The 26989-nt window shown below is 35.7% G+C and overlaps 2 protein-coding genes across 5 annotated transcripts in view; one reads left to right on the top strand and one right to left on the bottom strand.

The window, feature by feature from the left end:
- The window catches only part of LOC125672105 (ubiquitin-protein ligase E3B-like), a 59577-nt gene that overhangs the window by 24788 nt on the left and 7800 nt on the right, over window positions 1–26989 (top strand). For all 3 annotated transcript variants that reach the window (XR_008795722.1, XM_056139413.1, XM_056139407.1), the window contains 7 exons: window positions 315–434; window positions 4897–5073; window positions 6864–6971; window positions 9642–9779; window positions 19189–19313; window positions 20699–20881; window positions 22150–22261. Coding sequence is in view for 2 of the 3 variants with exons in the window: in XM_056139413.1 (XP_055995388.1) it covers window positions 315–434; window positions 4897–5073; window positions 6864–6971; window positions 9642–9779; window positions 19189–19313; window positions 20699–20881; window positions 22150–22261 (963 nt within the window). In the remaining variant the exon portion in view is untranslated. The remainder of the gene's footprint in view (window positions 1–314; window positions 435–4896; window positions 5074–6863; window positions 6972–9641; window positions 9780–19188; window positions 19314–20698; window positions 20882–22149; window positions 22262–26989) is intronic.
- On the bottom strand, window positions 11889–15408 carry LOC125672121 (uncharacterized). Of its 2 annotated transcripts, none has more exons than XM_048908241.2 (2): window positions 15205–15408; window positions 11889–13499 (listed from the first exon to the last, which is right to left on the bottom strand). In XM_048908241.2, the coding sequence occupies exon 2, from the start codon at window positions 13495–13497 to the stop codon at window positions 11941–11943; it is 1557 nt and encodes a 518-aa protein (XP_048764198.2). In that variant the 5' UTR covers window positions 13498–13499; window positions 15205–15408; the 3' UTR covers window positions 11889–11940. The 2 variants fall into 2 exon arrangements, with proteins under 2 accessions (XP_048764198.2, XP_048764205.2); XM_048908248.2 differs by having other exon boundaries at window positions 15098–15208.

Raw genomic sequence — 26989 nt, 5'->3', positions numbered from 1 at the left:
ATCAATGTTTTACTAACTGATACCAGAAAAGTGGCTCTTGATTTGATAAAATGTAAAGATTTGAATATTGGTAGGAAAAGTTGAGTGAAGCACATTGTTTGGTTGAAATGTTTGGGTAAAACGATATATCTATTCTAGTTCAAAGTGTGATGTAATATCAGTTTTACTACACATATGCTGCAGAAAGTTTGTGCTTCTTACAGGTCGGGAATAATGAACAAATGAAGAAATTTTCTATCAAAAGCTGTACATTTCTGCATTTATTTTCTTATAAAGAGTGAAAACTGTAAATTTCTGCGTTTATTTTCTTTTAGAGAGTAAAAGCCTTCAGACACCGAGTACGGATAGAGAAGGAAAGTCTGGGTTTGACAGAATCCGCCGCCATTACACCTCAGTCCACACTCATCACTGTGCACAGGAGCAGGACTGTGGAGGTCAGTATAGATAGCATTCATAGTCTACTTAAAAAATAATGATAGAGTTTTCGTGTATATTGCAGGATAACCTCCAAGGTCTCAAAATGTTGTTTTCAAACAACATTTCGAGACCAAGGAGGTTATCCTGCAACATGCACGAAAACAAGAACTTTATTTCTATTTTACTACGGCTTAGAGATATACAGCAGATTGTTTTCCTATATAGCTACAAATTCGGTCACTGTGACGTCATGGCAGTTTCCAAAACGGCCTATATTGTTTTTTGTTGACGAAAAAGGTGAGATGGTAGGGGTATAGCTGCAATAATGTAGCCCTCTCTGATTAGCTCTTCTGAGCCAAAGGCTCAAAGAGCTAATGCTATGGCCATTTGTGCGGTGTGCGTAAACATTTTAGAAAAGGGCTATAACTCAACAACCCCTTGGCCAATTTTTTTCAAATTTGTTACAGGGTATCATTGGCCCAAGGGCTTTCATACATACTAAATAGAGGGATGTGACCCTTTAACAAGGGGAGATAATCAGGAAAATACAAACAAAAGTAGTGGTTGCTTAAAAATCTTCTTCTCAAGAACCACAGGGCAGATTATCACCAAACTTACACATAAGGATGAGGATATGTTGTAGATTAAAAATTGTTCAAGGCATTACCCTGGGGCAAAGGGCGTGGTCTCAAGGTCACTTCAAAGTTGACTTAAATTAAAAAATTTTTTAAATTCCTTAAATCTTAGATATTTTAGTCATTATAAGGATTAGGATCATCAAATTTTGACAGTTGATGCATCTTAGGACCTTGTGTCAAGTTGTCTCAAAAGTAGGTCACGGTGACCTACTTTTTGAATTTTGCAGGTATTTATTTTAAAATTAATTTTGATGCATATCTTGGACACTTTGAAGCCTATGATCATCAAAACTTGTCAGTTGGTGGATCATGGGACCTTGAAATGCGTCAACTGAAAAATAGGTCACCGTGACCTACTTTCTGAATTTTATGGCTTATCATTTATAGATATATTTTAAGTTGTTATTTCAAATACCGAGAGGTTTAGAATCATCAAATCTTGTAAGTTGATGCATCTTGAGGCCTTGAAACATATTTATAAAAAAAGTAGGTCACAGTGACCTACTTTTTGAATTTTGCAGATATTCAAATTTCACATTTTCAATTTTAGATGCATATTTTGGGCACTGTAAAACCTAGGATCATCAAACTTTGTCAGTTGATGCGTCTTCAGTCTTCGGTTTGTGTCGACCAAAAAGTAGGTCACCGTGACCTACTTTTGGTATTTGACAGCTAAATTACTATATTTCAGACACTATTTGACCTACAATCATCAAACTTTGTCAGTTGATGCATCTTGAGTCTTCGGAGTGTATCAACCAAAAAGTAGGTCACTGTGACCTACTTTTGGCATTTGACAGTTATATCTATATATTTCAGTCACTAATTGACCTACAATCATCAAACTTTGACAGTTGATGCATCTTGAGTCAACGGAGTGTGTTGACCAAAAAGTAGGTCACCTTGACTTACTTTTGGAATTTGACGGCTATATTTATATATTTCAAATACTATTTGACCTACAGTCATCAAACTTTGTCAGTTGATGGCTCTTGCATGTTCGAAGGGTTTCGACCAAAAAGTAGGTCAACTTGACCTACTTTTGGAATTGGACACCTATATTTATATATTTCAGATACTATTTGACCTACAGTCATCAAACTTTGTCAGTTGATGCGTCTTGCATGTTCAAAGGGTGTTGACCAAAAAGTAGGTCACCTTGACCTACTTTTGGAATTGGACGGCTATATTTATATAATTCAGATACTATCTGACCTACAGTCATCAAACTTTGTCAGTTGATGGGTCTTGCATGTTTGAAGGGTGTTGACGAAAAAGTAGGTCACCTTGACCTACTTTTGGAATTTGACTGCTATATTTATATATTTCAGATACTATTTGACCTACAGTCATCAAACTTTGTCAGTTGATGGGTCTTGCATGTTCGGAGTTCGCTGACCAAAAAGTAGGTCACCATGACCTACGATTGGAATTTGACAGCTATATTTCAATATTCAGATACTAATTGGCTTAAAATCATCAAACTTTGTCAGTTGATATTTCTTGGGTTCTCAAAATGTGTAAACCAAAAAGTAGGTCACATTGACCTACTTTTTTTGAATTCTTAGGATTTAACTAAAGATTTAGAATACTAAGAGGCTAAGAATAGAAATGGTGGGGTTGTACAATTTATCAGAAGAGCGATTCTAGGCCCTTGGGCCTCTTGTTTTTTTTTTTGTTTTTTTTTGGGAGAGGGCTACAACTCCTTAGGATCTCCGTAATGGTGCAAATGCGGGAGTGATTCACTCCCGCAACATTTGCGCTCATTCTAAACATTTCCTGACTTTCTTTACGTAAATAAAATGATATTCTATGTTTCTTAGTCAATATATGAATTTACAACCTGCAACTTTAGATTTGTGAGGCTCTATTCTACCGTTTTCAACAATTTCGATAAATTCCAATTTCTCGATTCATATTTGTGCGCCATGTTTGATGTACTGAAGTTTCAACTTCCGGTTGTCAAGTCATTTGCATATGCCATATAAGGTAGTATTTACATCAATGGACAAGTATGGAGGCGAAAGCTATTTCGTCGGTATTGAAAAGGTTTGAATTTAATATCAAGTTAAAAACCGAACAGCAGAGTGTAAATTCTTTCTGCAACAATATGATTTTCCTTTCTTTGTCGAAGTGGCTCGAGTAACTACATTTTCGCGCTGATTGTCAATGTTTAGGCCTTTCATTAGATCCACCTACGAGATCTCGCGATAACAAGCATGGCGGAGCAGACGAAGAATTTTGCATGCTGTACATTATATTTAATGAAAAACACCTTTATTAGACATACCCGAGCACAAAGTTGGTACTCCTTTTGGTGTTAACAACATTTGGGACTAATACACAGAGTTTATTATCAGTTATTCATAAAATTATTTTGCACCATTACAGAGATCCTATGGAATTGTAGTCCTATCCCGAAAACGTCAGAATAAAAAAAATTGGATAGGGCTACATTATTGCAGCTAGTAGGGGTATTCTAAATCTATCCTGAAAAAAAAAAATATTTCAAGTATTTAGTTTGATTGTTGATGGATTTTATCAATTGCTTTGGACACAGTTCAAGAAAAACTTTTCTCACATTATCACCAGTGTGAGATCGACTTTACCCATGATGAAAAAGTTTTCCATCCAATTTTTCGTTTGATACATGCATCAAACAAAGAATTATAAATTTTATTTCTTATCATTTAATTATGTTTTTAAGATTGAAAAACAAATAGTTTCTCCCATCAAAAAGCTTGAATTAACGTTTTTGAAATGGCGCGTAGGAATACATATATGTAAGAATGAAAACAACAACAAAACGGCATGGCTGTGCGTTCAGGTCAGGTACAGTTACTGCGCAGATTTAAATGGATTATATGCCAAATTAAAGGTGCAATGGTTAAAAGCTGAATTAAATATAAAGGAAGATAACAAGTGGTGACTGAATTTATGCTGCATTGTGTTGGAGGAGACGTTGAACACTGGTTGTGGAATGCAACTCGGCTCCATTTCAATATTGAGTAAAAAGTTCAACACCTCTTCATCTAAAACACACTCGTTGACTGAGCCCCATATAACGCAGTTCAATTTCATTAATATTTACGAGATCAGAAGTCGTCACTTGCTCCGTCATGTTATCGATCTCGTAAAGCAGACGATACATACCGGGAACTCGTGTAATCTGTCTACTTCTACCAGTAAGTGGTCTACGTCATCAAGTTGACTATTCTGCCACGTCATTGCCTATGTATGTTGTTTCTTTAAATTAATTTGTGTTTTATTCATATCTTTAGTTGTGCTTATTTTTGATAGCAATGGAAAACAAAAATCAAACGAATATATAATGCTTTGTGGAAAATCCCGTTCTATAAATAGTGCTAAAATTAGAACGGGGAAGACGTATTCCAGAGAAAGTAGTCCCACATGCTTAGTGCAGATGAACTCCGAACGAAAATTTGACACAGAAATCAAACGAATTTTTCAACCAATCAGCATCGTTGTTAAGTCATCACTTTAAAAGTTATTAAATGATTTTGTGATAAAACTTCATAATCTACTAAGTGGTTGTTTTTGTTATATAAAGTGTTTACGCAATGTATCTGGGCAGTGGACTATTACTTTTAATGTGGAACAACTTTATTCATGTACAAGAAATTTCCCAAAAAAATTATCAATACATTAATTTATTTAAAAGGAACAACACACTACAGTCTGCATGTATATATGTATGTCTTGTGTAAAGAGGCTACTTTTAACTATCCGTTTTAGTGTGCAAGAAATTTCTGATTCTGTTTTATAAGGAACATTCCCATGGGTTAATCACTGGTTGAAATGGACTTGTTTTTTAATGTAGGATGGCTACAGACAGTTGGCTCAGATTCCCTCGCAGTCCATGAAGGGAGTGATTCGGGTGAAATTCGTGAATGAACAAGGTCTGGATGAAGCTGGGATTGATCAAGATGGAGTCTTCAAGGAGTTTTTAGAGGAAACCATAGCTAAAGTGTTTGATCCCTCCCTCAGCTTGTTCAAGGTATTAAGCTAAGAATTATTAAAGAGATTTTGGGGAGAAAGAATGGAATTTTTGGGCCAGCCATTTTTTTGGTGGCATTTTATGTGCTCAAGCTTATTGTTTTTATGATTATTTTTAAATGATGATATACATGTGTCACAAATCAATAATTGTATATCAATAATTGATACAGTTCATGGGTTCGCTAATATATATTTAATTGAAAACAAATTGTACATGTTTGAAAAGTACTCATAAACAAGTTTTGGAAAACTATTAAGTATCTTGAAATGAGAATTTAATGTGGGTGTTTTGGGGTTTGTTTTCCTTTCTAACAGACTTGTGCTTTTAAACTAACTATCAGGGAGTATGTTAGAATTACATCAATGAATACCAGTTAATATTGTAGTATATATATAGGAGAGAGGAGAAAATCTTTGGCTGGACCGGGAATCGAACCCGGGACCCCTGCATCTCTAGTCAGGTGCTCTAACCACTGAGCCATCCAGGCCGATATCCACTGTCCGTATAGCCCTAATTACTACAATAAATTCCCTATCTAATTCAATATTGTTATCCTGAGCTTTACTTTTTTATGTCCCTGTAATCGGAGAATTTGGGGCATGTAGATTTGGTCTGTCTGTTTGTTTGCAAAAACTTTAACCCGGGTCATAGCTTTTGATTAGATGGTGCTAGGGCTTTCATATTTCACATGAGTATTCTTTGTGATAAGACCTATTTTTTTTATACCAAAATGTTTTACTCCATGACCTTGACCTTGGGGTTTAACCTACTTTTGAAAAACTTTAACTGTAGACGTTATCAACTTTGCTGCCATACAGGGGTATCAGTGTTTTATAAAAATACATCTCTGTCTCAATACATTTCTGATCTGTCTCAACACATCTCTGTCTCAAAACATCTCTGTCTCAATACATCTCTGATCTGTCTCACTACATCTCTGTCTCAACACATCTCTGTCTCAATACATTTCTTTCTCACATTATCACCAGTGTGAGATAGACTTTACCCATGTGAGACAGCCATGTGAGATTTTTCTGTCTCACACTGCTGCGACGTCATTTGATTGTGACGTCATATATTTTCTATGATTTACGTTACACGGTGAAGATTTACGTTACACGGTGAAACAAAAATATTTTGTATTGTTATCTTTAAATTTTAATGTATATAGCTTTCCGTTGGACAACCTTGGGTTTTTTAGTTTACACTTATAGTGTAAACCATTTTCGGGTATGCTCTTTCTGCCTATCTAATTAGTTTTTGCATCGAAGTTCAAATGAGGATTTTGATAATTTAGAATTTTCTCAAAGCTCCTAAATTTATGCACTAAACTGTAGGTAAAATGTGAGAAAAATAATCCTTCATTATTTACTCGTGTGGGATAGGGAAATTCCACCTCTGGAACAAGATTCGCTGTCTTGGACTCGGCAAAGCCTCGTCCTAGACTGCGAATCTTGTCCCCTCGGTGGAATTTCCCTATCCCACACTCGTACTAATGAAGGATTCTATTAGTCTCACTACATCTCTGTCTCAACATATCTCTGATCTGTCTCAATACATCTCTGATCTGTCTCACTACATCTCTGACATGTCTCAATACATCTCTGACATGTCTCACTTGTTTTAAATTATTTTGTAATAAAATTGCAATTTTTTGCTAGAAATTTTTTTTTCATTGCCATAAGATAATTTCATCCTTATAAATTTCCTAAGTATATTATTCCCCCTTTTTAAAAGTTTGAAAATACAAGATATTTTGAATTTTCACACGAGTACTTTTCTCATAGGTTACCACAGAACAAAAGCTATATCCTTCATCAACTTCCTTTATTCAAGAAAACCATCTTCATCTTTTTGATTTTGTGGGGAAAATGTTGGCCAAAGCAGTGTATGAGGTAAGAATTAGTACATGTGTACTATGGAAACTAGGATTTCTTTTCTGTCCTATTTCAGCTTTCATATACAGGTGTATTTTAAACATACTTTGAGAGACTACAGGAAATACACTAAGTCAGATTTTTAAAACCGTTCATTTTTATTTTCATTATGTTATGTTTATGCAAGTTGAACATAAAAGACCTGTAGCACTTTTCACAAATAAATATTAGGACAAATATCAAATTTTTAAAACACTTTATTTCTTTGCTCAAATATTTCTGCAGGAGGAAAATGAAGCACATACATAGATGATAAAACTTGTGTTCTTACTCAGGGCATAGTTGCTTACAGTTGTTATCTCCCCTTTATGAAACATCAGTCTGTCACATGCTAGTCATCAGACAAAGCTGGTACTCAGTCTGTCACATGCTAGTCATCAGACAAAGCTGGTACTCTGTCACATGCTAGTCATCAGACAAAACTGGTAGTCAGTCACATGCTAGTCATCAGGCAAAGCTGGTACTCAGTCTGTCACATGCTAGTCATCAGGTAAAGCTGGTACTCTGTCACATGCTAGTCATCAGACAAAGCTGGTAGTCTGTCACATGCTAGTCATCAGACAAAGCTGGTACGCTGTCACATGCTAGTCATCAGACAAAGCTGGTAGTCAGTCACATGCTAGTCATCAGACAAAACTGGTACTCAGTCAGTCACAAGCTAGTCATCAGGTAAAGCTGGTAGTCAGTCACATGCTAGTCATCAGACAAAGCTGGTACTCAGTCTGTCACATGCTAGTCATCAGACAAAGCTGGTACTCAGTCTGTCACATGCTAGTCATCAGGTAAATCTGGTACTCTGTCACATGTTAGTCATCAGACAAAGCTGGTACTCTGTCACATGCTAGTCATCAGACAAAGCTGGTACTCAGTCAGTCACATGCTAGCCATCAGACAAAGCTGGTAGTCAGTCACATGCTAGTCATCAGACAAAGCTGGTACTCAGTCTGTCACATGCTAGTCATCAGACAAAGCTGGTAGTCTGTCACATGCTAGTCATCAGACAAAGCTGGTAGTCAGTCACATGCTAGTCATCAGGCAAAGCTGGTACTCAGTCTGTCACATGCTAGTCATCAGGTAAAGCTGGTACTCTGTCACATGCTAGTCATCAGACAAAGCTGGTACTCTGTCACATGCTAGTCATCAGACAAAGCTGGTACTCTGTCACATGCTAGTCATCAGACAAAGCTGGTAGTCTGTCACATGCTAGTCATCAGACAAAGCTGGTACTCAGTCTGTCACATGCTAGTCATCAGGTAAAGCTGGTACTCTGTCACATGCTAGTCATCAGACAAAGCTGGTAGTCTGTCACATGCTAGCCATCAGACAAAGCTGGTACTCAGTCAGTCACATGCTAGCCATCAGACAAAGCTGGTAGTCTGTCACATGCTAGTCATCAGACAAAGCTGGAACTCAGTCTGTCACATGCTAGTCATCAGACAAAGCTGGTACTCAGTCTGTCACATGCTAGTCATCAGACAAAGCTGGTAGTCTGTCACATGCTAGCCATCAGACAAAGCTGGTACTCAGTCTGTCACATGCTAGTCATCAGACAAAGCTGGTAGTCTGTCACATGCTAGTCATCAGACAAAGCTGGTAATCTGTCACATGCTAGCCATCAGACAAAGCTGGTAGTCTGTCACATGCTAGTCATCAGACAAAGCTGGTACTCAGTCAGTCACATGCTAGTCATCAGACAAAGCTGGTAGTCTGTCACATGCTAGCCATCAGACAAAGCTGGTACTCAGTCTGTCACATGCTAGTCATCAGACAAAGCTGGTAATCTGTCACATGCTAGTCATCAGACAAAGCTGGTAATCTGTCACATGCTAGCCATCAGACAAAGCTGGTAGTCTGTCACATGCTAGCCATCAGACAAAGCTGGTACTCAAGTCTGTCACATGCTAGTCATCAGACAAAGCTGGTTTTCAGTTGCAGGTTGGTGGACTGAGACAGTGCAGATAAAGTGCCTTGTCTAAGGACACAACTAAAAACATAATTGGGATTTGAAGCAGCAACCTGTTTAAAGTTTAGGCTTAACCAATGGACCACTGAACTATATATACACTTCATTAGTGATAAATATCAAGACTAGTTAAATTGATTGCAGAGAACAGAATAAAGTGAAAAACAGTTATAACAAACCTATCTGGACAATCCAAAACAAATTAAAATACTGTATATATATATATATATATATATATATATTATATGTCTTCTTAATATTTCATACCTAGTCTCCTTAATATTTCAGACTAGGTCTCCTTAGTATAACTCTTGTTAATATATCATATGAAGTCTCTTTGATATTTCATACTAAGTCTCCTTAAAGTGTATCATACGAAGCCTCTTTGATTTTTCATAGTTTTTCTCCTTAATATATCATACAAAGTCTCCTAAATCTTCTTCATATTTCATACTATGTCTCCTTAATATTTTGTACTACATCTTAATATTTCATATACTAAATCTCCTTAGTATTTTGTACTACATCTTAATATTTCATATACTAAATCTCCTTAGTATTTTGTACTACGTCTCCTTAATATTTTGTACTAAGTCTCCTTAATATTTCTAAATTTAAGTGTCCTGTATATTTCATTCTAAATTTAAGTGTCCTGTATATTTCAGGGTATAGTTGTGGATGTACCCTTTGCTCCCTTTTTTCTGACCCAGATTCTACAACATCACCAGAGCACCATGTACAGTCCTCTAGATGAACTTCCATCTCTAGATCCAGAGCTAGCAAAGAATCTTTCCTACACCAAGGTAATTTTTTGTTGTTGAAATTTACTAAAAGAGAATATATCTACTCATTATGAAAGAGAACCTAAGATGATGTATATATTGCACAAAGTAGCACTCCAATCCATTTATGTCCATGGTACAAAGATTTTTACTACTGGGAAAGTTTTGACTTATTCTGGTGGAAAAATGTCAACATCACTATGGTGCTTCTTCGAAAAACCTGTAGTTAAAATAAATTGCTTGGAAAGTACCACAAACATTCTTAAAATCCAGAGAAGTTTTCTCATACTTTCGTTTGTTTTGTATGTTGTTTGGTTTGAAAGGAAATTCATATAAGTGAAATACTATGTCACAATGCACCGTTTATGTCGAATGCGTTATATTTTCCACATTAAATGAATAGGTAGATCAAAATGTTTAAAGTTTTAAGAGTCTTTTCTTTGTTCGTCTCAACAGTTACGCTGTAAAATTTTTTTTTTAGTGTGGTAGCATTAAAAACAATTTAACAAGGTGGCATAGAACATTGTTTACATTGCTCCACTTCCAAATCTCTTGCACAAAGTAAAACTTGCTATACTTCAGCATCATTACCAATCCCTTACTTCAAAATCATTACCACTCCCTCAGCATCATTAACAATCCCTTACTTCAGTATCATTATCACTCCCTTACTTCAAAATCATTACCACTCCCTCAGCATCATTATCACTCCCTCAGCATTGTTAACATTCCCTCAGCATCATTAACATTCCCTCAGCATCATTACCACTCCCTCAGCATCATTACCACTCCCTTACTTCAGCATCATTACCATTCCCTTACTTCAGCATCATTACCACTCCCTTACTTCAATATCATTACCACTCCTTCAGCATCATTAACATTCCCTCAGCATCATTACCATTCCCTCAACATCATTACCACTCCCTTAATTCAAAATCATTACCACTCCCTCAACATCATTACCACTTCCTTAATTCAAAATCATTACCACTCCCTCAACATCATTACCACTTCCTTAATTCAAAAGCATTACCACTCCCTCAACATCATTACCACTTCCTTAATTCAAAAGCATTACCACTCCCTCAACATCATTACCACTCCCTCAGTATCATTACCACTCCCTCAACATCATTACCACTCCCTCAACATCATTACCACTCCCTCAACATCATTACCACTCCCTTACCACTCCCTCAACATCATTACCACTCCCTCAATATCATTACCACTCCCTCAACATCATTACCACTCCCTCAGCATCATTACCACTCCCTCAGCATCATTATCACTCCTTTACTTCAGTATCATTACCACTCCCTCAGCATCATTACCACTCCCTTACCACTCCCTCAACATCATTACCACTCCCTCAGCATCATTATCACTCCCTCAGTATCATTACCACTCCATCAGCATCATTACCACTCCCTCAACATCATTACCACTCCCTTACCACTCCCTCAGTATCATTACCACTCCCTCAGCGTCATTACCACTCCCTTCATCAACAGATCCTTTCCCTGCACTATCGTCTAAAACTTCATAGAAATTGAGGTCACACTGATTTACATCAACCATTTTGACAACTTTCTTTCTTTTCATACTTGACTTTTTGCCCCAGACTCCCTAACATCAGCAGTTGATTCAGTATTTTTTTTTTTTAATTTAAGACCATTTGTCTGTATTTATGTTACTTTCATTTATGACTTTTGAAACAAAGCTAACAATAGCCAGGTTCCAGGTTACACAAAGGTTAATTAACTTTAACTGACACTTGACTTACCATTAACTCATACATTTATACTGTGTTAACTATCAGTTAAAAGTTAATATCAACCTTTGTTCAACTAGGTCCAAAATATAGCATTATGTAAGGAAACCCTCCAAATCAACCTGAGTTCACTGTTGGCAGTGACTGCACTGAAAAGCCATCACAACTGAAGCATGACAGGATCAGGGTTACCATTAAGTCTCATCCCTCTCCCCCTTCCTCCTGAATTAGTAATCCTCAGAGCAATGTACAGTCAACTCTTGATAAACCGCCACCTTTTGTTATTGACGAATTAACTGTATTGAAGTATTGAAAGTGTTTTGTAGTATAAAAATTGGATGCAAAAAGACATGTCAATGTGTTTACATTTTATTTGGCAATGATAATATTTTGTTTGTGTTCAATTTATTTCATGTATTGCACAATGTGGCACTTCCCCTTTTCATCTTCTCCCTGTCCCACCCACAACTTTCCTTCACTGTCCAGACATACCCCCCTCGGGCTCTGCAGGCCATATCGATCACTGAGAAGGTTCATCAGGAAATTCCCATCTTTATCAAGAAGCAACACAGAATTGTTCCCAAAGTCAGACAAAATAATATGCTTAAGGGAGTCACAGCATACACTCCTGGGAAGGAATGGAGCCCTACTCCCTGGTATGCCAGGGAATTTCCACTGGGAGTTTCCTCTGGTATCTATGGCAATAACGAAATGGGTTTGAAGGTGGTCATCTAAGACAATGTAGTTTTCATCTCCATTTTGGACGACTCGGTTAGGAGCATTGAGCAGCTGGTCAGCAATTTCTCTGTAGTTTTGGTATTTTTCACCATAGTAAATTCTTAGACTTCCCGTCAAACCAGAGAGGCAGACGACAAGTTCTTGCTTGTTATTCAGACACAAACCCTTTGGATTGTTTGGAGAAGTTTTGATGAATATTTGTGTCTTTCTTTTGTTATCAACTTTCCAAATACAGTGATTGAACCTATCAGATGCAAGAAGGCAATCCCCTTTCATGTAAATGAAACACTCCGGTTTGAACTGTAGTTTCAAGTTTTCCACTTCCACTGCACATCCTTTGTCCTGTTTGTATGAATATTTGGTGAGCAGTTTCTCATCTTGGAAGGTGAGCCAGACGTTGTTTGTGGAACAGGCTTGGACGTTGGACACTGGGAGTTTGCAGGAGAAATCGCTGTGCACATTGATTTGAAGAATAGTGCCAATCATTTGTTTTAAACACTTTTCTGATATGTCAGCAGGAAAGAAGCGGGAAGGTATTGGTTTGGACAGGTCTGGGGGGATAGCTAATGACTCACTTAGGTGAGGAAGCGTGTCCAGAAAAGCTTTGATTTCCAGTATCCCTTTTCCTGACAGTTCCTCACACTTTGTAATTTCGTCTCCTATTTCTTTCTTTCTTTTAACTATTTCTTCTAGCTCATTTTTTACTTGGCTTTCATGTGCTTCAAGAGTTGTTTGCACAGACTCTATCATGGCGTCACACAGCCCATCAATCATTGTGTTCAGGACAGATCTCTTCTCATCAATGGCCTTCTTCACTGAATCTATTTCTGATTCATAATCCGTTAGCTGTGTCATAGCTTGATATTCTGAATCCTTGTAAAGTGGACAGAGATTGGTTTGTAACTCTTTTGCATAATTTTCTACGACATGCATTTTCTCTTCTTTTGCCTGCTTGATTGTCATATACTTGTGCCCATTGTGGGAACCAGTCAAGCACTCCATACAGATTGGTGTTTCACATGCTTTGCAATAGGTAGCATAGTATTTGTAATGGGCGGGGCACATTGACTCTGCCTTAGGGAGGACACTGTGACTTTTGATCTCTGATTGATGCATCTTGTGGCATCCTTCACACAAATGTTGGGGGCAGTCTATGCAGTATGATGGTAGACTTTTATTTTCACGACAAATGCCACATATTGAAATATCTTGTGGAGTACTCATTCCTGGAATAAAATAGTCTTCAATTACTGTTCCATCAAAACTTATGAAAATAGCTTTAGTTCCCTTACCTTATCTTGTACAGTGTGATATATTTTTTTTACGGGAAATTCAATGTATTTTTTGGCAAAATTTTGCTTTATTCTTTCAATCACAAAAACTTTAGAATTATCCATACAGATATCCAATACCAAATCTGCTTGAAAATAAAATCAGTAAAATACATGTACTTCTTTTTTTTTTTTTACCCAAATTGCAAAAGTTTGTACTCTTAGAAAAAAACAATACAACTGAACATTATATTTATCAGTGGGGTTTACATATATGAACTAGATTACTGGTTGGGTAAGACTCTTAAGTGTACAGTACTGTAGTAGGTAATAGATGGGTTTAGCAACTTGTAATGATGCATAACTTAACAGTATTACAAGCAGACATTCCTTCCTAGCATCCATTCGAATTTGTGTATGTTTATATTATGATATTAGTGACAATTATTTATTAGTACCTTTGTTGAGTTAGTACGTATGCACTAATTCATATTATATATGTGTTTAGTCCTTCTCTGTATTGAATAAGACAATACTCCTTCATCATATAGTTACAAACATTGATCTAAATTTCACTAATTCCAACTGCATTTTGTTTGCAAGGAAATGTTGCAAGGAAATGTAATACCCTCAGCAGTAGGATACATGCAATGGGCAGACAACTCCCTAAAATCTGACTTATAAGCAAGTAAAGCTGTGCAAATTCTAGTGAAGAGAAAGGTCAAGGTCAAAGTTTTATTCAAGGTCACAACGAGGGTCACAGATGGGACTTAAGAGTTTTACAAACATATTTTACTTGGAGTACTTTTCTTTTCTGCTTAAACTCAAAAGTTTTGGCCAAGTGTAGGTTTAACCATGACTTATATGTATTTGACGTATTGTTCTATATACATGTACTACATAATAGATTTACATGTGTCTTTGTCAAATTTGTATTTTTGTTTCAATGAAAAAAGGCATATTTATTTGATTTAAGAAATGAATCATATAATTCTTTTCTTGATGGTGGTATATCATAGGGAAAATTGGGCAGAAAACATCATCAATGTGCATACATTTCAAAAATCATTTAATCATATTTTTGAACAATAAAACAAACAGCTTCTTTCATCAGAAAGCTTTAATTAACGTTATTGAATGACTGTTTTCAAAATCATACAATGTGTCAATACACAACAGGAAGTCAAAATCAGGTTCTCTTTGATGCAGAAATAAAATGAATTTTTAAGCTGATCAAAATCTGACTAATTTAAAGTTTTTTTTACAAACATACATAAAGACGGGCAAACCAAAATCTTTAAGAGGCATAAAAATTACAGATGTTTAATGAAAATATTGTATGTCCAGTCAATAATACAGATGTTTAATAAAAAATATTGTATGTCCAGTCAATAATACAGATGTTTAATGAAAATATTGTTTGTCTATAGTCAGTAACACAGATGTTTAATGAAAATATTGTATGTCTAGTTAATAATACAGATGTTCAATGAAAATATTGTATGTCTAAGTCAATAATTCTTTGTATTTAACAAGGACTTTTTGCTACTCACATTCACTTCACTCATATCAAGAACAAACAAACTTTCCAGTATTCCATTTTCTGAAAACAGCAGTAACAACATCAACAAATAACCAGAATAAAAATGGATGAACTTACCAACAGAATTACGCCTCAGTCGATCTTTGATATTTGTTTATTTTCCATATTTACATATCAGTTATCAATCCTGTGACTGATAAGAACAGACAAATCAACGTATGAATATATGTATTTACTTCCTTGTGTTTTTCTGGATTTTCTTAAAATACCGAGCTAAGAAAAGATTTATAGTGGTCATGCGACCCCATTGAAGTGATGTGCTGTTTACTCATAATCAGTTTTTCTGAAATCCATTTTTTGTAAGAACCTTTCAGTACAAGTTCAAGGATAATTAAGTGCATTTTCCGATCAATTGTATGTAAGAAAAAATATTAAAATGGGACTTAGCATTTATTCTAAACTATATCCATACAAAAAATGTCTCAACTTTATCCATGATCATTATGATTGATTGTTCAGAGTAATGATTTAAATTTACATCATAGTATATATACACACACAGTATGTCATGAAAATGTCGTCTATACTCAAAACAGTATGAATCACGGTCAGGAAGTATTTAAAGTTTATCTTAATGGCTGTTTGTTTGTCTGTGTTTTAAGATTACACTAAAATTTGTTGCATGAATATGTGAGAGCTGAGTATTTGGCAACATGTGTTGAGACTTTGCGAGAACTCGGAAAGGGGGGGGGGGGGGGGGGCTTAGGAATGTTGGGGATAGGGGTGAATGGATCAGCTTTGTTAAAGGTTTGCAAATTAGATACTCCTCTGTGGTGCGTACAGGAAAATATTGATAGAATATACATGTACATATATTGTCCAATAATAATAGTTACCCCCCCCCCCTTGCAAAAAAAAAAACCAGTATAGAGTACTGTGGAGCCTCATTAAGCCGGACAATTTAGTTCCAAGCAAAATTATCCAGATAAATGAAGTATCTGGATAATTGAATCACATATGTTGGATTTTCTGCAGAAATAAATCTTACTTTTAGCTCAAGTGAGCTTTTCTGATTGCCTGTTGTCCGTCGTTTGTCTGTCTGTCTGTAAACTTTTTACATTTTCGACTTCTTCTCCAGAACCATTGGGCCAATTATAATCAAACTTGGCCAAAAGCATCCTTAAGTGATGGGATTTCAAGTTTGTTCAAATGAAGGGCCATGCCCCCTTCAAAGGGGAGATAATCACAAAAATGCAAAAATAGGATGGGGTCATTTAAAAATATTCTTCTCAAGAACCACTTGGCCATAAGAGCTGAAATTTACATGAAAGCTTCCTTACATAATGCAGATTCATGTTTGTTAAAATCATGGCCCCCGGGGGTAGTATGGGGCCAAAATAGGGAATCAAAGTTTTATATACAAATATATGGGAAAAATCTTTAAAAATCTTCTCAAGAACCACTGAACCAGAAAAGCTGATATTTACATGAAAGCTTCCTGACATAATGCCGATTCATGTTTGTTAAAATTTGAAGTTTTACTTACAAATATATTGGCAAAATCTTTTAAAATCTTCATCTTCTCAAGAACCACTGAGCCAGAAAAGATGGTATTTACATGAAAGCTTCCTAACATAGTGCAGATTCAAGTTTGTTAAACTCATGACCCCAGGGGCTAAGATGGGGCCACAATAGGGGATCAAAGTTTTACATACCATTAAATAGAATTTTTTAAAAAATGTTCTTTTTAAGAACCATTGGGCCAAAGAAGTTTACATTTGCACGAAAGCTTTCCGACATAATGCAGATTCAAGTTGAGTAAAATCATAGGTAAGATGGGGCCACATTAGGGATCGAAGTTTTATAAGCCGATATATATATATATATATATATATATATATATATATATATATATATATATAGGGAAAATCTTTAGATATGAGCCAAGGTGACTCAGGTGAGCAATGTGGTCCATGGGCCTCTTGTTGAAAACGCATGAAGGTATAAACTGTGACACTTCACGCCATCATATTTCATGAAGCACATTAGTATTTCATGAAAAGTATACCATTGTGAAGTGTATGTATTTTCAAAAAATGAAGTTGACATTTGATTTTCATTTCCATTGGAATTCCCAGCCATTGAAAGTGACATACTATATCATCAAGATTCATAGGGACACTGTTTACAACTGCAACATGTTCCCAAAGAAATGTCTATCATTACAATTTATAGAGATCTAAGGCAAAAACATTGGAATTGTAAATACATGGACATGTATATTTAATAAGTAACCAGTTTTCTTACTTTATTGATGTGTAACATAAAACCAATACATTATATCATTAATCATAGACTTAAGTAAATAAATTAAATCATGGTGATGGATATAATCTCCTTGCAGAATATCACAAGGATTGGTTACATGTGCCGACATGGGGACTGTTGTGCATGTCTTTATCTGAGACAAGCAAATATTAGTCTACCTGCCGTAAATCACTTGATCTTTGAGCTGATACATTGATTCATTCTTTTTGTTATCTATCATTTTTTACTCCCTTCAAATATATTACTATTACCTCTGACCTATACAATCTTTATTTTTGTCAGTTAGTTAACCGTATTTATGTGCCATCGTATTGATGGTTCGTGTGAATAAACAGAACTGGAGTATGTGATTGGATAGTCTGATGGGTATAAGGTCAACAGTTCAAATGATAGCTAGTGTAGGCACTTCCTGTTCCATGCTTTAACATAGGGATATAGAGATCAACATAAACAGTTGTATGAGAGATTGGCCAGGGGAAGATGTCAGCTTTATTGCTCAATCTGGCAAATGAATATTCCTTAATTGATTTTTTTAAATTGTTAATCAAATTTAAATCAAAGCTTATTTTATGAATCCTTTTACTTTTTATACACCCGTCTTTAGACAGGACGTATTATGGTACAGCGATGTCTGTACGTCCGTCCATCCGTCCGTCCGTTCGGGGTTTTCTCTTTATAATTTCATTTCCCTTTCACATATCATGCTGAAACTTGCTGTGTAGCTTCTTTGTGGGTCACTCTAGATCATACTGCAATTTTGATCCATTTCGACCTTTTTTCCAGGAGTTTTGCCCCTTTATTTGGAAATAATTATTATATAGAGGGTACATAATTTGTCCGCCCTACTCCTCCCACAGTTTTCAAGTGAGGACCTTCTTATTTTGTGGAGTGTTTGTATAGGTACTGAAGATGTGCATGTGGGATGGATTTTGATTTTCTACAATTTTTGAGAAAATTACAGGTTGTTGAACTTAGTCTATTTGGAAATTAATATTCTCTGGAGGGTACATAATTTGTCCGCCCAACTCCTCCCACATTTTCAAGTGAGGACCATCTTATTTTGTGGAGTGTTTGTATAGGTACTGAAGATGTGGATCTGGTGAAGGATTTTGATTTTGTTCTATTTTTGAAAAAATTACAGGTTGTTGAACTTAGTCTATTTTGAGGAAATCTCGATTTTTGAGCTAAGGCCCTTTGTTCATATGAAAGTTTGTCACAGCCTCATGATGGCTGATACTACCTGAAGCAAAGTTATACAAATTATAGCACAAGAAAAACACCCTATGTAAGTTTGCGGTACTCTTGTTCTACATCACACAATCTTCCATTATTCAGTTCTTACAGTATTCAGACCCCCATTTGTTTATGTCATCTGTATATAAGTCTTAATTATTGGCCTTTTCGTCTGGAGAAGGTGTACACCAAATAAAAAAGTGTGGTGAAACAGAAAAAGACTGGCCTCATTAACTTCATACACCTTTAGTCAAAGAAAGAGCAGTGGTTGCTTAGAACTGATTGCTACTTCAGATTCGATTCTTGCAAGCACTGGTTTTCTTTCTACTGAGGAATATCATTAACTGAAATAAAAACAGAGCAGTTTGTTATATGACGTAGATATGTATGTGTTTAATGTTTATGATGCATGTACATAAAATAATTTTTAATTGTCTTTTGTAAAAAAAAAAAAATAAAAAAAATAAAAATCTTATGGTCAGTTAATGATGATAGCTGATTGATATTGTTTTTATACACGTGTTTTTTTTTTTAAATTAGCATTATGAAGGAGATGTAAGTGACCTTGACTTGACCTTCTCCTGTGATGAGGATTGTATGGGAAGATTAGAGACACACGAACTTGTTCCTGGTGGGAAAGCAATGCCAGTAACCAATGAAAATAAGTAAGAACTGCATGTAATGGTAAAAAAAAAAGTAATACTAAAGATCAGGGAAATATTCTTAATAAGTAAAGAACTGCATGTAATGGTAAAAAGGTGATACTGAGATCAGGGAAATATTCTTAATAAGTAAAGAACGGCATGTAATGGTAAAAAGGTGATACTGAGATCAGGGAAATATTCTTAATAAGTAAAGAACGGCATGTAATGGTAAAAAGGTGATACTGAGATCAGGGAAATATTCTTAATAAGTAAAGAACGGCATGTAATGGTAAAAAGGTGATACTGAGATCAGGGAAATATTATAAACGTTAATTAGAATCCTTATTTTATGTGAGTACTTAATATCGCAAAATGATTTGTAGACTTCAAATTGTGTGAACATGAATTTGCGAATGGTCTGTTGATCAATTTCCTTTTTTACATGTATTTTAGCAATATCAAAATAAAAGCAAGTAATTTTATTTCACAAGTGATGCATGTCGCGAAATTACATGATAATAAATTCCTTGCGTATATTTAAGAATCTACATTACATTAATTTTGTTATAAATTTATGTTCTAGCTGTATTGTAAAACATGAAAAATCTGGATCAGGGATTGAATCATGACCTTTATTTCTGTTGATTTAGTTTTAGATATATGGATATAAGAAGTTCATGTTCTTTTTTCTGTCGATTTAGTTTTAGATATATGGATATAAGAAGTTCATGTTCTTTTTTCTGTCGATTTAGTTTTAGATATATGGATATAAGAAGTTCATGTTCTTTTTTCTGTTGATTTAGTTTTAGATATATGGATATAAGAAGTTCATGTTCTTTTTTCTGTTGATTTAGTTTTAGATATATGGATATAAGAAGTTCATGTTCTTTTTTCTGTTGATTTAGTTTATAGATATATGGATATAAGAAGTTCATGTTCTTTTTTCTGTTGATTTAGTTTTAGATATATGGACATAAGAAGTTCATGTTCTTTTTTCTGTTGATTTAGTTTTAGATATATGGATGTAAGAAGTTCATGTTCTTTTTTCTGTCGATTTAGTTTTAGATATATGGATGTAAGAAGTTCATGTTCTTTTTTCTGTCGATTTAGTTTTAGATATATGGATATAAGAAGTTCATGTTCTTTTTTCTGTTGATTTAGTTTTAGATATATGGATGTAAGAAGTTCATGTTCTTTATTCTGTTGATTTAGTTTTAGATATATGGATGTAAGAAGTTCATGTTCTTTTTTCTGTTGATTTAGTTTTAGATATATGGATATAAGAAGTTCATGTTCTTTTTTCTGTTGATTTAGTTTTGGATATATGGATATAAGAAGTTCATGTTCTTTTTTTCTGTTGATTTAGTTTTAGATATATGGATATAAGAAGTTCATGTTCTTTTTAGAATACTGTACGTTCACCTTATGGCCCATTTCCGGATGTATCGACAAATCAAGGAGCAGACGGCAGCATTCAGAAGAGGATTTCGATCAGTCATCAATCCAGATTTGCTGTTGATGTTCTCTGCTCCGGAATTTCAGAAACTTATATCTGGAGATAATACTGACCTGGATATTCAAGATCTCAGGTATATAGAATGTACAATCTGGATATTCAAGATCTCAGGTATATAGAATGTACGATCTGGATATTCAAGATCTCAGGTATATAGAATGTACTGAAGATAATGTTGACCTGGATATTCAAGACCTCAGGTATATAGAATGTTATGGAGATAATGTTGATCTGGATATTCAAGATCTCGGATATATAGAATGTATGATCTGGATATTCAAGATCTCAGGTACATGTATATAGAATGTACTATCTGGATATTCAAGATCTCAGGTATATAGAATGTACTGGATATAATGTTGATCTGGATATTCAAGATCTCGGGTATATAGAATGTACGATATGCCATGTGAATGTTTGCTGAGCTGCAACATTCACCCCCTTTGAAATTGACAAAGGACAGATTGGTGAGGAAGAAGGCAGGCATAACAGAAACTACCAAATACAGTCCTGTCAATCATATAAAATCAAAATTCAATACTTAATGATCTTCATTTTTGTTAATGACAATTTAGTTTTGAAATCTGAATCAAATTTTGTCAAGGAATCCTTGTGAACAGAACTGTAAATGCTAACATGGAGCATGGTATTTCAGATTCCCTCATTTTTCAGTTAGTACAAAATATATTTGGACTTTGTTGCTGGAATCTATATGGGCAACATGCTTCGCCCAGAAAATAATTAGTATAAGACAAACCATTGTTTGACTCTTTTTTATGCTTTAGTCAGGCGAGTCTATTTATAAAATTTCTGAAGGATGACTATAAATGTTCTCTTTTAAGTCCATTGTGAAGATGTCGGTGTCGTTCTATGGCATTGTATGTAAGATTTTAGCCTTGGTGATGAAACCGCTCGATTTTTTAGTCTGACAACCCCAACTAAAAGTTCAATAGGTCAAGGTCATTAACACAAAAGTGAAAAATAAACTCTTGGCTACAAATTTATTAAAATAGAATGATGTAAATATCCCATTCTTTTCAATCTTTTTTTTAGCACTAGCTCTGCAATAGAAAGCATACTGTGAAATCATTTTAATTCATGGTGGCCAATGTTCGTGGGTAAGCAGAATTTTGCTGGTTCGTGGGGACGTAATTTCGTGGGAAAGCGATACAATGTCACCAAGAGATATCTCTACTTGCTTTGAAATAATGTTTGAGGACACGTAAATTCGTGGGTAAGATTGACCCATGAAATCCACGAACACCATTCCCCCACAGTGAAGATTCCACAGTATTTATTACGTCTTGTTTTTATTTGTTTTGTTTTTTTATTTTTTTACAGACGTCACACCCGATACTATGGAGGGTACCATAACAGCCACAAGGTCATCAGCTGGCTGTGGGATATTGTCACTAATGAATTTACTCCTCAGGAGAGGGCTTTATTCCTCAAGGTATGCAAAGATTTATAATTAATGAATTGTAAGATCATGACACAGCTGTAGATGTATAGAATGTCATGACTGACAAAAATTCATTCATTTAGAGAAGTGATCACTTAGCCATTATAGTAGCATTGAAAAAATATTTTAAAATGATGTACATGTACTTCATTTTTAGTATGAAATCTGAAATGTAATATACATCCATCAAAATGAGAAATTAAATGGATCTGAATCAGTTCAGAGTAACAACCAAAGATCCAAACATTTCAAAATATAAGGAGTGGGCCCATCAAGTGCCTATATGTTGTTCAGCCTATATGTAGATGACTTTAGGGGGGAGGGGGGGGGGGGGGTAAGGTTGTGAACACAAAGATGTGATAAAGGGTTTTAATTTATCATTTTTATGTATATAATGAATTTTGAAAATCATCAAAATATAGCTTTCTTCAGTCAGGAGTCGAGATATTTTATAAAGATTAACAAGATTTTTTCAATCCTTTAGAGCTGGCATACTGGTAAAAATAATTACCTCCCTGCTGGGTTACAGTAAAATGTCATCATCAGAGAGTGAATTAAATAATGAACTGGAAGTTGTGGGATATCACTTTGAACCAAAATTTACAGAGGAAGAAATGTTTCTCAGAATGATGTTTCCTCACCAGCAGTTGATTTTGATGAGAGAGAAATTTCACTTGATTGCAGGTGTGCTTGTGGAAATTGTACAATCCTACCTACATTCAAGGAATGTTTGTCTTTGTTGTCATTAGTTTGAACATTTTGTGTGTATTTCTCAACAACTGGACTTTGACACAGTGTGCAGGAATCCTTTTATCGTTAAGACAGGTTACATTATGTAATTTAAGGTACAAAAGCCAGAGAGAAAGAGCCCCAGAGCACTTAAAATTAACAAGATTAATTAATAGAAACAAAAATGAAAAATACCACCTCTGTTTATTAAAATCTAAACATGCCATTTGTATGTAAACATTTCTGTCTGTTGCAGACAGTCAAGATTTATGGCCCACAGACAGTTTATAAATTAGGTCAGACAAGGTCAGCCTTTTGGGGAAGAATTCCGAGGAGTCATACTACCCTCATGTTTTGTGACAAAAATGAGGAAAACATTTCTCACATGAACACACAGCAGTTATGTAGGATTTCATGAAGCCTTAGACTTGTTTATATGTGCTAGCTCAGTAACAATGACCCAGTCACCAGCAGTGATGTGTCTCATCTACATCAGAGCACAGATGCATGCTGGGAAATAATTGACCAACCTCCATTAACATTTCATTTAGAGTCTTTAATTAATCAAATCTCATAAGAGAAATAAAAAAACTAGTTTTAGGCCACAATATTTAGTTTTCTAGATTTCTAGTAAGTTTGCTGTGCAGTAGATTTTTTTTATATGTTTACTTCCTTTAAGTTTAACACGGGAATATATATAGTACAGAGGTTTCAGTTTCTATTGGACAGTAATATTTTAAAAGCATCATCTTGTAGCTGGGGCCAGATGGGATTTTGGTAGGAAGTTAAAGTTTAGAACTACTAGTTACCCAAACTCATAAGTCCTGTCAGAGAAACGCGACTCTGGTGAGCGATGTGACCCATAGGCCTCTTGAGTTTAATGACTGTTAACAGCTTTTATAAGTCGGGGAGTCAGTCAGATTTTTTGTTGGATACATGTACTTGAGCCTCATTTGTCCTCAGCAAAATCATCCGATAAATGAAGTGTCCAGACAGATGAATCACGTCAAGTTCACGAACTTTCTGAGATCTTTATATAAACAGCCATTTCATTAATTATAGTAGACATCCTTTATATGGTAAATCATGCTAGTGTTAACATTTACATGTAGGATTTAGTTCAAAGCACTGAAAATACACATGCATATATACTTCAATGTACAGTGTAATACACTTTATTTTTAATACTATATACATTGAAATACTACTGATTAAGCCATGCATGTTAAAATCCAGATGTGCTAATAGCTGAATAGAATTATCAAGTGATATCGAATCAGAGATGTATGCAGATGCAATTGAATTGTCTTACATTGTACATTGCATTTAGCAAGAAAGATAAATTTCTTCTTTCTGTTATCCATTGTTTAAAAAATCCCACACAATCTCTTGTGTATCCATTGTTAGATACCCACTATTGATTTCATCTTTCCATCTGATGATGTAGTGTTTCATAACAAGCATCGGTTTTACAGGTCCCATGTGGCAAAAGATGATACCATTAGAAAATCTGCAATCCTTGTGTAATAATTCTCACTAAAATGTGCTTTGATTACACAACACTGGCTTGGTTGTGATTTGAATAGACCAATATTAACTCACAACATCAGTTAATTATTGATGAATTTGTTTATTATCTGCCTGTGATACAGACTGATGTTAATTGGTATGCTCTGGTTACTTGATATGTCAATACAAAGATGATTTAAACACTTAATTAGGGAAGCAGTGGTGGAAACACAGGTAATGTCTTCCACCAGATGGCATGGCTCATGTTTTCTGTTCAATTTACACTTTGCTAAAGTTGTCCAAGGTTGACCTTAAAAAGAAAAGAAAATTACAGTCAAATCAATGGAAATGATTTTCAATTAACATTCAGATTGTAAATATCTGGATTACCAGCTGTTTATTATTTATTTGCTTTGTGTCCTGTGGTACACAGGGCACCCACAGAATGTCTTCAAACATCTCTGTCTGCAGCACAACCCTCACCTCAATCCAAGAATCTGTTGTCTGTCTGCAGCCACACAACCCTAACCTCAATTCAAGAATCCGTTCTCTGTCTGCAGCCACAACCCTCACCTCAATCCAAGAATCTGTTCTCTGTCTGCAGCCACAACCCTCACCTCAATCCAAAAATCTGTTCTCTGTCTGCAGCCACACAACCCTCACCTCAATCCAAGAATCTGTTCTCTGTCTGCAGCCACAACCCTCACCTCAATCCAAGAATCTTTTCTCTGTCTGCAGCCACACAACCCTCACCTCAATCCAAGAATCCATTCTCTGTCTGCAGCCACAACCCTCACCTCAATCCAAGAATCCATTTTCTGTCTGCAGCCACAACCCTCACCTCAATCCAAGAATCCGTTCTCTGTCTGCAGCCACAACCCTCACCTCAATCCAAGAATCCATTCTGTCTGCAGCCACACAACCATCACCTCAATCCAAGAATCCGTTCTCTGTCTGCAGCCACAACTCTCACCTCAATCCAAGAATCTGTTCTCTGTCTGCAGCCACAATCCTCACCTCAATCCTAGAATCCGTTCTCTGTCTGCAGCCACAACCCTCACCTCAATCCAAGAATCCATTCTCTGTCTGCAACCACAACCCTCACCTCAATCCAAGAATCCGTTCTCTGTCTGCTGCCACAACCCTCATCTCAATCCAAGAATCCGTTCTCTGCCCTCTCCTTCTCTACTCTTCTTGGTCTTTTTCTTTTGCCTTCTGGTATCCAAGAAACAGCTGTATAGCAACCATTGTTATGAACTCTTTTGAGGATGTGTCCAATGATTTTTTACCTTCTGTACCTAACTTCTTGGGTTAATTTAAGGGCTTCATGTCTGATCTTCTAGTAATTCAGATGATAGTTTTTTCTACCATCTGATTTAAAAGTTCTCCTTAAACTTTTTTTTTGGAACACATCAATATTCACCCCCTTCATTCATTTTCCATGTTTCACATCCATACATTTATACTGGTACATGTATAACTACTCTCCTATAGAGCCTCAGTTTTCGTTCGTGCTGACGAAGTTTTGATTTCTGTATCCTTTTGAGTCTTGTGGAAGCAGACCATACCTTTGAAACTTTTCCACACCTCCTTCTTGTTTTGAAACAGTTGCACCCAGATGTACACATTTTTTGACATCCATGCTGTTTAACTTGAGTTTGACGTTGTTTGGGATTTATGATCATGATCTTACTTCAGGCAGTGTTAATTCTAAGCCCCACTGCTTGTTCTGTTGGTAGGTCGTCAGTTTAAGATGGAGTTTTCTGTTGAATATGTTATAGCTGCTATTGAAGATCAAAATTAACAATGGCCATATTCATAAATACCAGATTTAGAATTTTGGTGAATTTTCTTGACAGGGCAGATTTTGGCCAAACCCGTACCTTGGTCTTTGTGATTTTGCCTTGAATGTGTTTCGGAGATGAACTAAGTTGCACCATATTGTCTGCAAAGTCCAGGTCATCGAGTTCCACCTAATGCCTGTCTCTGTCAGCAACAGTCTCTCTCATCACTCAGTCCAGTGCCACGAGGAAGAAAAGCTCAGACATGTTGCAGCTTTGTTTGACTTCATTTCAAATCTCAAACCATTCTGGGGTGTCCTATCCATGAATGTCTGCACAGCCAAATCCATCACAAAATAATTCTTAGAGGGTAATGATTTTTAGCTCACCTGAACCGAAGGTTCAAGTGAGCTATTCTGATCACATTTTGTCCGGCGTCCGTCTGTCTGTCTGTAAACTTTTCACATTTTCGACTTCTTCTCCAGAACCACTGGACCAATTTCAACCTAACTTGGCCAAAAGCATCCTTGGGTGAAGGGCTTTCAAGTTTGTTCAAATGAAGGGCCATGTCCCTTTCAAAGGGGAGATAATCACAAAAATGCAAAAATAGGGTGGGGTCATTTAAAAATCTTCTTCTCAAGAACCACTGGGCCAGAAGAGCTGAAATTTACGTGGAAGCTTCCTGACATATTGCAGATTC

Source organism: Ostrea edulis, chromosome 1 (genome assembly GCF_947568905.1).
Source record: "Ostrea edulis chromosome 1, xbOstEdul1.1, whole genome shotgun sequence".
NCBI classification, from domain to species: Eukaryota; Metazoa; Mollusca; class Bivalvia; order Ostreida; family Ostreidae; genus Ostrea; species Ostrea edulis.
This window is presented reverse-complemented; position numbering and strand designations above follow the sequence as displayed.

Coding starts and splice junctions, on each gene's coding strand:
- LOC125672121 (XM_048908241.2), bottom strand. CDS start 13,497: ATGAGTACTCCACAAGATATTTCAATATGTGGCATTTGTCGTGAAAAT.